Here is a 12,628-nt window from a genome sequence, read left to right as displayed (position 1 = left end):
TGCGTTCAAAGTGAGAAAAAAAAAATTTACAAAAATTCTGCGAAATTATTACAAATGTATTAGTTAAATACCTGGTTTGGATAAGTGATCAGCCCCCTAATAGTATCCTTAAAAAACCTGCCCAGGTGCAACCAATCACCTTTCAGATCACATACCTGGATAATTCCCCCCCCCACCTGACATCAACTGTAGTGATTTTGATTACAGAATAAAATCGTCTGTTCCATGAGGACTCCATTATTAGTAGTGCATGGTGATAATTTAAGAATTCACAACGGGTGGAACGGTGCTTTCAAAAGGGCTCCAGGATAAAATTGTGGAAAGGCACAGGTTAGGTGAAGGGTACAAAAAGATTTCAAAGGCTTTAACTATCCCTCTGAGTACGGTTCAGAGCATTATTATGACGTGGAAAGTGCATGGAACCACCAAAACCTTGCCTAGATTGGGCCATCCCTCCAAACTGGATGATCATGCCAGGAGGATATTCATCAGGGAAGCTATCGAGAGGCCAAGGCAACTTTGAAGGATTTACAAGCCCTTATGGCTGAGATTGATCGGTCTGTGCATGTGACAACAATCTCCCAAGCTTTACACAAAGCAGAAATGTAAAAAGAGTCACACTAAGTCTCATTTGCACTTTGTGAAGCATAGTGGTGGCAATACTTGAGGAAAATTTGTGGCCCTCTGCTCGACAACTGAATATGGGCAGGCAGTTCACCTTTCAGCATGACAATGTCCCTAAACAAACCGCCAAAAAAACAATGCAATTGTAAGTGAAAAATCAGTTCTGGAAATCAACGTGTTGAATGCAGGAGAAATGGGCAGGAGTTGAGCGACTATGACAAGGGCCAAACTGAGCGAGGACAACAAAGGCAATCCCGTCGCCATGTCGCCATGCAAGGCGCTAACCTGCCATTGGGAGCAACTTGGGGTTCAGTGTCTTGCCCAAGGACACTTCGGTATGTAGAGTTGGCCGGGAATCAAACCACCAACCCTGCGATTAGTGGCCGACCCGCTCTACCACCTGAGCCACAGCCGCCCCATAAGCATTTACCTGCCACCTACCTAAACATAGTTGCAGAATAGGTACACCCCTTCATGGCAACGGTAATCCCTGATGGCAGTGGCCTCTTTCAGCAGGATAATGCACCCTGTCAAACTGCACACATTGTTCGTGAATGGTTTGAGGAACATGATGAAGAGTTCAAAGTGTTGCCCTGCCCTCCAAATTCCCAGATCTCAATCCGATTGAGCATCTGTTGGATGTGCTAGATCAACAAGTCCAATCCACAGCGGCTCCACCTCGCAATTTACAGGACTTAAAAAATCTGTTGCTAATGTTTTGGTTCCAGATACCACAGGACACCTTCAGGGATCTCGTTGAGTCCATGCCTCGGTGGATCTGTGCTATTTTGGAGGCATGCGGTGGACCAACAGCATATTAAGCAGGTGGTCATAATGTTTTGGCTCATCAGATTATATATAAATACTGTATATACAGTGTTCATCTGATTTACTATTAAATTGCATAATATCATATCAGAATTGTATCAGCAATCAGCGAGCCTGCTCTTTAAATACTGGCACCACCATAGGTAATAGACAATAGCTGGAAAATATACATCAAATCAAAGACAAATACATAGCACAAGATACATGATATGAAACAAAAATGGTGTCATCGTTATCACTATGACAACATAAATACTGTAGTATTTAAATGCTTCCTAAGTCAAAGGCCATTTTATGATGGTTTAACATTTTGGACTGACAAATGCTGTTGCATAAGCTACATTAAGTATATGTATTAACAATTAAAGTTTTCAGAATAGCCTCTAATAAAGAGTGCTGCAATGGAATATTCTGCACAGTTTTGTGCATGAAATGTTTCCAGAAACCAAAAAGATGCAAGGTGGAGAGCCACCCCATGCAAATGTTCTGTTGGAGTTATTTTAACAGGAATTATTGAAACGCTCTACATAGCAATAGTTATAAATGAACCCTGTAATGAAGCTCCGTTACGCAACACAAGAGGAAGAAGGGTGAGAATTAACAACATGTTGATTCATGCGTGTATGTTTGTGTTTGTGTGTGTGTTACTCAAGAGATTGTAAAAACAGATCTATGCTCTAGTCCATTTATTCACTATAATAACACCAGAAATCAGTCAGATAAGCCACTTTATGGACAGAAAAATAGGGTGTTCTGGGTGATTGGCAGGGCATTGCTATGCAGTTGCTAGGGTATCCTCGGTGGTTGCTAGGGTGTTCTGGGTGGTTACTATGGCATTGCTATGTGGTTGCTAGAGTCTTATGGGTGGTTGCCAGGGAATTACTATGTGGTTGCTAAGGTGTTTAGGGTGGTTGTAAGGGCATTGCTATGCAGTTGCTAGGGTATCCTCGGTGGTTGCAAGGGTGTTGCTATGCCTTTGCTAGGGTGTTCATGATGGTTTCCAGGGTGGTGCTCTGTGGTTGCTAGGATGTTCATATTAGAAGCCAGGGCGTTGTTATGCTGATGCTAGGGTGTTCTGCGTGGTTACTATGGCATTGCTATGTGGTCTCTCAGGTGTTCTGGGTTGTTGTAAGGGCATTGCTATGCATTTTTTTATAGGGTGTTCTCAGTGGTTACAAGGGTGTTGCTTTGCGGTTGCTAGTGTGTACTGGGTGGTCACAAGGGCATTGCTATGCAGTTGGTGGGATGTTCAAGGTGGTTGCCAGGGTACGTGCTTGATAGGGTGTTCTGAGTGGTTCATTTGCGTTGCTATGTGGTCACTAGGGTGTTCTGGGTGGTTGCAAGGACATTGCTATACAGTTGTTAGGGTGTTTAGTGGTTGCCAGGGCATTGCAATGTGGTCGCTAAGGTGTTCTGGGTGGTTGCTAACTTGTCAAAACAACAGAGCTGTTCAGCGCTGATGTAATTTTGTTGGTTAAATTGGAAGGCTAATTTACCAATGGGGTTGCTAGGGTGTTCAGGGTGGTTGCCAGGGTATTGCTATGTGGTTGCTGGGGTGTTCTAGGTGGTTACCAGGGCATTGCTTTGAGGATGCCAGGAACTTGCTATGCCATTGCTAAGGTATTCTGGGTGGCTGCTAACTTGACCAGAACAACAGAGCCTTTCAGCCACGATGTCATTTTTATGGCTAACTTGGAAGGCTAATTTACCAATGGGTTCCCACTGGAATTTTTATGTGGGTTTTTATAATAGGGTATTTCAATTTATTAGTAATAAAAGGTCTGTGGTAAACATTACTTGAAGATACTTCATACTACAATATACACTGAAAAGCCAAAACATTATGACCACCTGCCTAATATACTGTTGGTCCTCCGTGTGCCACCAAAACAGCACCGACCCGCCAAGGCATGGACTCCTCAAGATCCCCGAAGGTGTCCTGTAGTATCTGGCACCAATACATTAGCAGCAGATCCTTCAAGTCCTGTAAGTTGCGAGGTGGAGTCGCCGTTGATGGGACTTAGTTGTTCAGCACATCCCACAGATGTCAAACTGACGTACACATCAATGGCCAGACCCAGCGTTTCCCAGCATAACATTGCCCAGAGCATCATACTCCCTCTACTGGCGTGTCATCTTCTCACAGTGCATCCTGGTGCAATCACTTCCCCAGGTAAATGGTGTACATGTATGGCCATCCACGTGATGTTAAAAAAATGGGACTCATTGGACCAGGAGACCTTATTGCACTTGAGTGTGCATTGTAGGCGCTTTCAACGGTGGACAGGGGTCATCAAGGGCATTCTGACTGGTCTGCGGCTACACAGCCCCACACGCAGCAGGGTGCGATGCACTGTGTTGTGACGCATTCCTCACGTAACCATCATTAACGTTTGTGCCACAGTAGACCTTCTCTCAGTTTGCACCAGATGGGAACATCTGAACAGCTCTATACAGCCCACCCATAAGTCTCTATGACATTCTGGTCTCTAAATATGGCTCCATCAAAAATTCAAAAAGTTAAATCTCTAAAATGAAGTACCATTATGTACAGTAGGAATGGTGATGCTTGCCTTAGCAAACATATTTAGGAATGATGTCCTCAAACACAGATAACACTTTCAAAGATAAACATGAGGAATCAAACTGAATTGTAATGTGAATGTAACAACCACTCGCAAGGTAAAGTGGCATATTACAGGCCCTTCCAGGCAGGAAATGAGCCATTATGATGTCATAAATGGATGTTACACACATTAGTCTCACAAATGTGGTCTGTAAAGCAATCGTCAAATAGGAGAACGTACGTAAACGAACGTACGCAACAGTAGGTGCGGTGATGCTCTTACCCCTCTGAGAGCATCTTTTTAATGCGCTCTTTGTCTGAGGACAGAGTGATATCAGCGCTTTGACTCCTGAAGAGTTTGTCTTCTGGCCCGTTCACACACATCATAGGAGGAGACTGCAGCTCATCAGACAGATCCTACAAAACACACACAGAGTTATCAAACACACCCAGACACACATTTACAGCTCAGCATGTCACTGACACTGGCTGGTTTTAAGAAAAAACTGAAATTTAAACTCTGTTGGACCCGCTGGCGGATTACGCTTAAAACGTTAAAGTCTCTGTATATATAAGTCAGGCATATGTGGTGTCATTTGAAAGCTTAGAATCTGAACTTTTCAGCAATAACCATCGCTTCTGTATTTATGGTACTTAAAATAACAATATAAGGCCTCAAATCATTCGCATTGAAAATTAGCGCCCCCTAGAGGTCATGGGGTAGACATATTTATCTGAAAATAAAAGTCCTTCACAAAGCACATAAATGGACAAGTCATATATCAAATGAAAGCTCTCATTTTCAGGAATGTGACTGTACAGGATATTATGATCCCTTAATACCACAGTTCAAAAGCTTTTCAATCGAATCATAAAGTAAAACCTGATTTCTGTAAATCATCAAATACAAATGTCACGTTTATGCTCTGATAACTGCTGCTGTAAGCCCCAAATAGCCAAAAACTTTATATTTACTTTTACCTTAAGGAGTTTTCTAAAAAAACAAGCCATTGTTTACTTGTCTGTGAGTTTGCTTGGCTGAATAATTCAATGTTGTATCTCAGATGTCCAAAACAAAATATGCCATCCAGCAGGAAAAGCATGCAAAACATATCATCAGAAAATATGTTTACGACTATTGATTATAAAATGTTATATATCTTCGCAAAGGGGAGGATCTCAGCTTTCTAACTGCACATAAATTGAGCTTGTAGTCCACTCAGAGGCCGAGATATTCAATGAAACAACAAGGGAGGTGCTTGAACTGTAAATTAGACTGAATGTCTATGGACGAGCATATCTGTGAGGGCTAAAATACGTTACAGCGACACCAAAAGTTATGTTTTTTTTATATTGACACAAGATTATAAACACACAATATTATTTATGAATCATTTTAGCCTCTGAAAAATAAGAACAAATTTCTGCCATTAGTCAACGGTATGTGGCTCACGGGACACGTGAAGTTTGCGTGTTAAAGTATGATAAAGCACAAACCACAGCAGCTGCTCAGATCTTCCAACCCCTGCTCAATGCCACAGTGGGCCAACGGGATGAAACTATCCACAATTTGAGGTTTTAAATATTTTACAGTCTCAGAACTCGATTTGAAAGCTCATGAGTAAATTAGAAACTCACCTGTGAGAACTGACAGCGTCGAGTTTGAAAGCATTGAGGGAGAATGATAAAAGACACAGAAGATAATTAACCTTTATATGTGTAGATAAAGTTATGTACTGCGAGCGCAGGTTTCTATTTGTTAACAGAAGTAAATGAATTAGCGATCATGAAATAACACAAATATTTTAACACCATGAAAATAAAATTGTTCATTGTTAGTTCACAATGCATCAACTCACATTAACATGTACAACTTATAATTTAAATGTACTAGTGCATAATGAAATTAACATTAAACAAGATGAATAAGTTCTGCAAACATGTTAAGTGTTGGTTAATGTTGACTAATGTGGTTACAGTAACTAATGTTAACAAATACAACCTCATTGTAAAGTATTACCAAATCATTTTATGTGTGACCCTCAAAGTAACATGTCCAGGACATATTTAACCCCAAAATCAAATGATAATATAGACAAACACAATGTGCTTAGGCTAACAACACACAAACAGTTACAATCTGTCATGTCTTTATTGAACACATGCCATTAAACACTCACAGTGCTGTGGAAAATGTAAGTGAACCCTTGGGTTTAATAACTGGTCGATCCTTCTTTGACAGCAATAACCTCAATCAAGCCTTTCCGGTAGATGCGGACTAACCTGCACAACGTTCAGAAGGATTTCTGGATCATTCTTCCTTACAGAACTTCTTCAGATCAGACATATTCTCAGGATGTCTCTAGTGTGAACGGCTCACTTGAGGTCATTCCACAGCATCTCTATTGGGGTAAGGTCTCGGCTCTGACTGGGACACTCCAAAAGGTGTATTTTCTTTTTTTAAAGTCATTCTGTAGTGGATTTACTTTGATGTGTAGGATCATTGTCCTGCTGAATCACTCAACTTCTACTGAGCTTCAGCTGGCACACAGACAGAAGTGTTGTGGGGTGTCAAGGTGGTCTTTGGCAAACTTCAGGTGCAGCAATGTTTTTATTTGAAAGTAGCTGCTTCCTTCGTGATGTCCTGCCATGGACACCATACCTGTTTAATGTTTTCTGTATAGTCGACTCATGAACAGAGATGTTAACCAGTTCCAATGATTCCTATAAATCTTCATCTGTCACTCTAGGTTATTTTTGACCTTGCTGAGCATTCTGTGTGTGTCCTTTGAGTCGTCTTGGCTGGACGGCCAACTCTAGTGAGAGTACCTATAGTACTAAATTACCTCCATTTATAGACAGTTTGTCTAACTGTGGAGAGATGAATATCTAACGGCCACTTCTAGAGAGAGTACCTATAGTACTAAATCATCTCCATTTATAGACAGTTTGTCTAACTGTGGACAGATGAATATCTAACCGCCACTTCTAGAGAGAGTACCTACAGTACTAAATCATCTCCATTTATAGACTGTTTGATTAACTGTGCACAGATGAATATCTAACGGCCACTTCTAGTGAGAGTACCTATAGTACTAAATCATCATTTATAGACAGTTTGTCTAACTGTGGACAGATGAATATCTAACGGCCACTTCTAGTGAGAGTACCTATAGTACTAAATCATCTCCATTTATAGACAGTTTGTCTAACTGTGCACAGATGAATATCTAACGGCCACTTCTAGTGAGAGTACCTATAGTACTAAATCATCTCCATTTATAGACAGTTTGTTTAACTGTGCACAGATGAATATCTAACGGCCACTTCTAGTGAGAGTACCTATAGTACTAAATCATCTCCATTTATAGACAGTTTGTTTAACTGTGCACAGATGAATATCTAACGGCCACTTCTAGTGAGAGTACCTATAGTACTAAATCATCTCCATTTATAGACAGTTTGTCTAACTGTGGACAGATGAATATCTCACGGCCACTTCTAGAGAGAGTAGCTATAGTACTAAATCATCTCCATTTATATACAGTTTGTCTAACTGTGGACAGATGAATATCTAAACTCTTCCAGATAACTTGGTGACCCTTTCCAGCTTTATGCAAAGCAACAGTTCTTGATCGTAGGTCTTCGGAGATCTTTTTTGTGAGGCATGGTCCACGTCAGCAGATGCTTCTTGTGAATATCAAGCTCAAAATATTTGAGTGCTTTTTATAAGTCAAAGTAGCTCTTAACCCACACCTCCAATCTAGTTTCATTAATTGGTTGCCAGGTTTGCCAACTCCTGATTCTAATTAGCTTTTGTTGACGTCATTAGCCTAGGGGTTCACATACTTTTACAACCTACACACATTCAATGTTTGAATGATGCATTCAGTATGTACAAAAATACAATAATTTTATTATTGTAACTTCAAGATCAAACCAGATTTTAACAGATTTATACATAAATGCAGGTAATTCCAAAGGGTTCACATACTTTTTCTTGCCACTGTATGTTATATATATCTAACATATATATATGTGTATATATATATATATATATATATATATATATACAATATATACAGTGTATATATATATATATATATATATATACACTGTATATATTGTATATGTCCAGAAAGTAATGGCACAATTCTGAAACCTCTAATTGTCAAAAAATAGGCTTGATTTTATTAATGTAATTTCACTTTCTTTTTATCTTAGAGGTACAAACTGGAAAAATACATTTCTATGATTTTTCTGAGATTTAATTCATTTCCATGGTATTTCCAAGCAAGCAAATCACAATTTTTAAATTCCCTGATCGTGGGAACCCTGTAATGTGAAACAACAAAACCATATTGTGTAAAAAAATGTGTGTGAAATGTTGTCCTCATCAAAGTTAAGAGGTCACTGTAGCCAAGCACTGTGATTGGTTAATCACTCTTCAACAGCCTGTTGACCTGAAACTATGAACAGCTTGACATGATATAAAAGACGGACATTGCTGGAGAGAAAGAGAGAGTGAGAGAGAGTGAGAGAGAGAGAGAGAGAGAGAGTGAGAGAGAACAGGACAGCAGCAGATAATTATATCACTGTCCTAGTTCTCCCTCACTTCCCAGTGCGATGAGTGACCCAGCTCATCCCATCCCTCTCTCTCCTGTTTCTCTCTACCGAGATGGCTCTTGGATTACAGTTACCCTTTATTTACCGTAGCACCTGAGGAGGAAAGATTTGTGAGGTGCAAAAACAGAAGCACAACTAGGTGCATTTTCCGAAGAAAATGTGGCTTTATTTTCAAAGAAAATATGAGAGGTCTTTGAAAAACTCCCTGTCACAATGCTAGGGTGTTCTGGGTGGTTTCTAGGGCATTTCTATGTGGTCGGTTGGGTGTACTGGAAGGTTGCTAGGCTGTTGCTATGCGGTTGCAAAGGTGTTCTGGATGGTTTATTAGCCATTGCTTGAGAATGGGGTTGATTAGGGTGTTTTGGGTGGTTGCTAGGCTGTTGCTATGCGGTTGCAAAGGTGTTCTAGATGGTTGCTACACCATTGTTAAGCAGTTGCTAATGTGTTCTGGGTGGTTGCCAGGTTGTTAACATGAGGTTGCTATCAACACCCACCATTGGTTGGGTGTTGATAAGGGTGATGCTAGCTGCCAAGGCATTGATATGTGGTTGTTAAGGTGTTCTGAGTGGTTGCTAGGCCATTGCTATGCTGTTGTTAGGGTGATGTGGGTGGTTGCCAGGATATTTCTATGTGCTTGCCAAGGTGTCATGTGTGGTTGCTAGGCCATTGCAATGAGGTTGCTAGGGTGTTCTAGATGGTTGCTAGGCCATTACTATGTGATTGCTAAGGTGTTCTGGGTGGTTGCTAGGGTGTTAATGCTGTTGGTTGGGGGTTGATTAGGGTGATGTTGGTTGCCAGGGCATTGATATGAGGTTGTTAGGATGTTCTGGGTGGGTGCTAGGTTGTTGCTATGTGGTTGCTAGGGCAAATCTAAGGGGTTGCTAAGGTTTCCAGGGTGGGTTAGCTATGCAGTTGCTAGAGTGGTCGGTTTCCAGGACATTTCTATGGGGTTGGAAAATGTCGTGGATGGTTGCTAGGCCATTGCTATGCTGTTGCTAAGGTGTTTTGAATGGCTGTAAAAGTTTTGCTATGCGGATGCTAGGGTTTTCTGGGTGGTTGCTAGGGTATTGGTATGTAGTTGTTAAGGTGCTCTGGGTGGTTGCTAGGCCATTGCTATGTGGTTGATAAGGTGATGTGGGTGGCTGCCAGGACGTTTCTATGGTTGGTAGGCCATTGCTATGTGAATGCAAGGTTTTTTTGGTGGTTGCCAGGGCATTGATATGAGGTTGCTAAGGTGTTCTGAGTGGTTGTTAATGCATTATATGGTTGCTAATGGTGTTGTGTTTGGTTGCCTGAGCATTGCAATCCAGCATTAGATAAAATGTTTTGATTATTTGCTATCAAACTATAGATTACACACAAAAATGATGCACTATACTGTACACAAACACTATTATATTATTATATGCTCTCCTGGAATTGATTTTCAGGGGCATTTTTTTATATTTATAACAGCCATTTTTTTTAACCATGTAAAATGACTCGTGTGTCATCCTTTTATGTCAAATACTTAGATTCAATCAATAATACAATTTTAATAATAACATACTCTAGTCTTGTACCAAAACACGAGACAATAATGTTTGTAGACAAACTTTGAGGTTGGCTTGAAAAAGCTTTGTCTGCAAATTTAAACTAGTTATGAAAGTTTAAACATATTTACAAAATCTGAAGTGGCAGTAATCTGGTGTTGCTAGCATGATTTAGCCTGTTGTTAGCATGCTTTAGCACTTAGCTAGGCATTGCTAACATGTTTTAGTATGTTTTAACACTTATCTAGACATTGCTAACATGTTTTAGCACTTAGCTAGGCATTGCTAACATGTTTTAGCACTTAGCTAGGCATTGCTAACATATTTTAACGTGTTTTAGCACTTAGCTAGGCATTGATAACATGTTTTAGTATGTTTTAACACTTATCTAGACATTGCTAACATGTTTTAGCACTTAGCTAGGCATTGCTAACATATTTTAACATGTTTTAGCACTTAGCTAGTCATTGCTAACACTAATAGCACTTACTACTGTACTTAACCTGCACTCCCGGCGGGCCGACACCCTTTGGGGCTGATCAGGGCCGACTGGCCATCGGGAGAACCAGGCGGGCTGGTGGGCAGGCCGCGAAACGGGCCGAATGGGCCGCGATAAGCTGAAATGAGCCGTTGCGTTATACAGAAGGGGCCACAAAATGGCGATATGCCGAAGGGGGCAACGATATGCAGAAAAGGACAGTGACAAACCCGATTTATCTTCCAGCCCTGCCTGCACTGCAAATAAATAAATAAATAAATAAAATCCTTTCTTCTGTGCTAGCATCTTTACTTCTCCAGCCACTGTGAGAACTTGGCAGTCCTATACTGTTGATGTTGATAAACTTTGTAAGACAGATTGCTTGCTGTGTGTCTCTTTTGTAAGTTGCTTTGGATAAAGGCGTCTGCTAAATGACTAAATGTAAATGTAAAATGTGTCAATTTGATGCATCTTGCATGCAATATTCCGTGTTGATATGATGACACACCTGCGGAGCTGCGATACTGAGAGCTGCATTGCTCAACTCCATCTTATCCTGCGACTTCTCTCTGGCCAGACGTGTAGCTTCCTTTACCTCCTTAAAATGCTCAGCAAACTACAAAAAAATACATAAATACATAACACTTGTAATGCATGAAAGAAAGTCATACAGGTTTGGAACAACAGTAGTGTGAGTAAATAATGACAGAATTGGCATTGTTGGGTGAACTATCCCTTTAAGAGGGGCAAACATGAATGTAGAGCTGTTCAGTCGTGACATCAATTTATAGGCAATCCTGGGAGGCTTTTTCACCATGAGTTCCTTCGGGAATTCCCAGTAGGTTTTTCGAATAGGGAATTTACGTATATAACAAGAACTGTGGTGAAAATTATTTAATTATACTTTCACGTTTTGTTCTAGAACATAAATGACACACAGTCATGCCTCAATCCTGGATTTTGAAGCGGTTGTGTCTTTTAAAAATGCATGCTGCTAACCCGTCGCTACATAAGGACTACAAAATGCATCCATTTCCTAGAGCATGTAGCTCACAGGCTGATGGTAGTTGTAGTCCTTAATTAGCATTATGATAGCAAAATGCGTTTTTAATAAACACAGCAGCTTCAAAGTTAACTTTTGAGGTATGACTGTGTGTAATTCATGTTTTAGAGCAAAATGAGAAAACCTTATTTTACTCATGCACTAAAACTGCTATTATATAAACCCATAGCACATTCCTGAGGAACCGATGGCTTGAAAATGCTAATTGTCTTCTGTGTTTTTGGACTACAACCTAACAAGCTCTACTGTGTGGTGATAAATGTTTATTATATGGTCCTGATGTCGACACCTGGTGCAGTTGCTGCTCTGTGGCGAATCCGAGTCCATAAACAGTGTTTGCTCTGCTGTCTGCCCACTGACCGAACTTCTGAGACGTCTTCGTGAATGTCATGTTGGGTGTGATAGTGCTGTTAATGATGGCCTGGAGAGAGTCACAATCACACAAAATTGTCAAAAAATAGTGCTTATTTTTTCAGGTTTAAAACAAACTAAATCATGGTTAATGGTCTGCACTTATATAGCGCTCTTTTAACCTTAGCGGTATTCAAAACGCTTTACACTGTGACTCATTCACCCATTCACCCACACTCGCACACCAATGGCGGCAGAGCTGCTATGTAAGGCGCTAGCCTGCCATTGGGAGCAACTTGGGGTTCAGTGTCTTGCCCAAGGACACTTCGGCATGTGGAGTCATGTGGGCCGGGAATCGAACCGCCAACTCTGCGATTAGCAGCCGACCCGCTCTACCACCTGAGACACAGCCGCCCCATATTCATCTGGTTATTCTCTAGTAAACAGTAATGGGCAAAAACACCAGTATAGATGTTTACATGCAATGCAAAATCGTGGTAATGGACACAAATCTACGTGTGCTAATTGTTTTTTTTAATTTAAACTTTTACCACCATAAT

General features: G+C 40.6%; 1 protein-coding gene across 3 annotated transcripts in view; it reads right to left on the bottom strand.

Moving 5' to 3' along the window:
• LOC127648904 (homer protein homolog 3) overlaps positions 1–12,628 on the bottom strand; it is a 66,912-nt gene that overhangs the window by 16,040 nt on the left and 38,244 nt on the right. For all 3 annotated transcript variants that reach the window (XM_052133726.1, XM_052133727.1, XM_052133728.1), the window contains 3 exons: positions 12,007–12,138; positions 11,163–11,270; positions 4,302–4,435 (listed from right to left, as the gene is read on the bottom strand). In XM_052133726.1, the coding sequence (XP_051989686.1) occupies positions 4,302–4,435; positions 11,163–11,270; positions 12,007–12,138 (374 nt within the window). The remainder of the gene's footprint in view (positions 1–4,301; positions 4,436–11,162; positions 11,271–12,006; positions 12,139–12,628) is intronic.

This window comes from Xyrauchen texanus, chromosome 9, assembly GCF_025860055.1.
Source record: "Xyrauchen texanus isolate HMW12.3.18 chromosome 9, RBS_HiC_50CHRs, whole genome shotgun sequence".
Lineage (NCBI taxonomy): Eukaryota > Metazoa > Chordata > Actinopteri > Cypriniformes > Catostomidae > Xyrauchen > Xyrauchen texanus.
The sequence above is the reverse complement of the archived record's forward strand: the minus strand, read 5'-3'. Positions and strand labels throughout refer to the sequence as shown.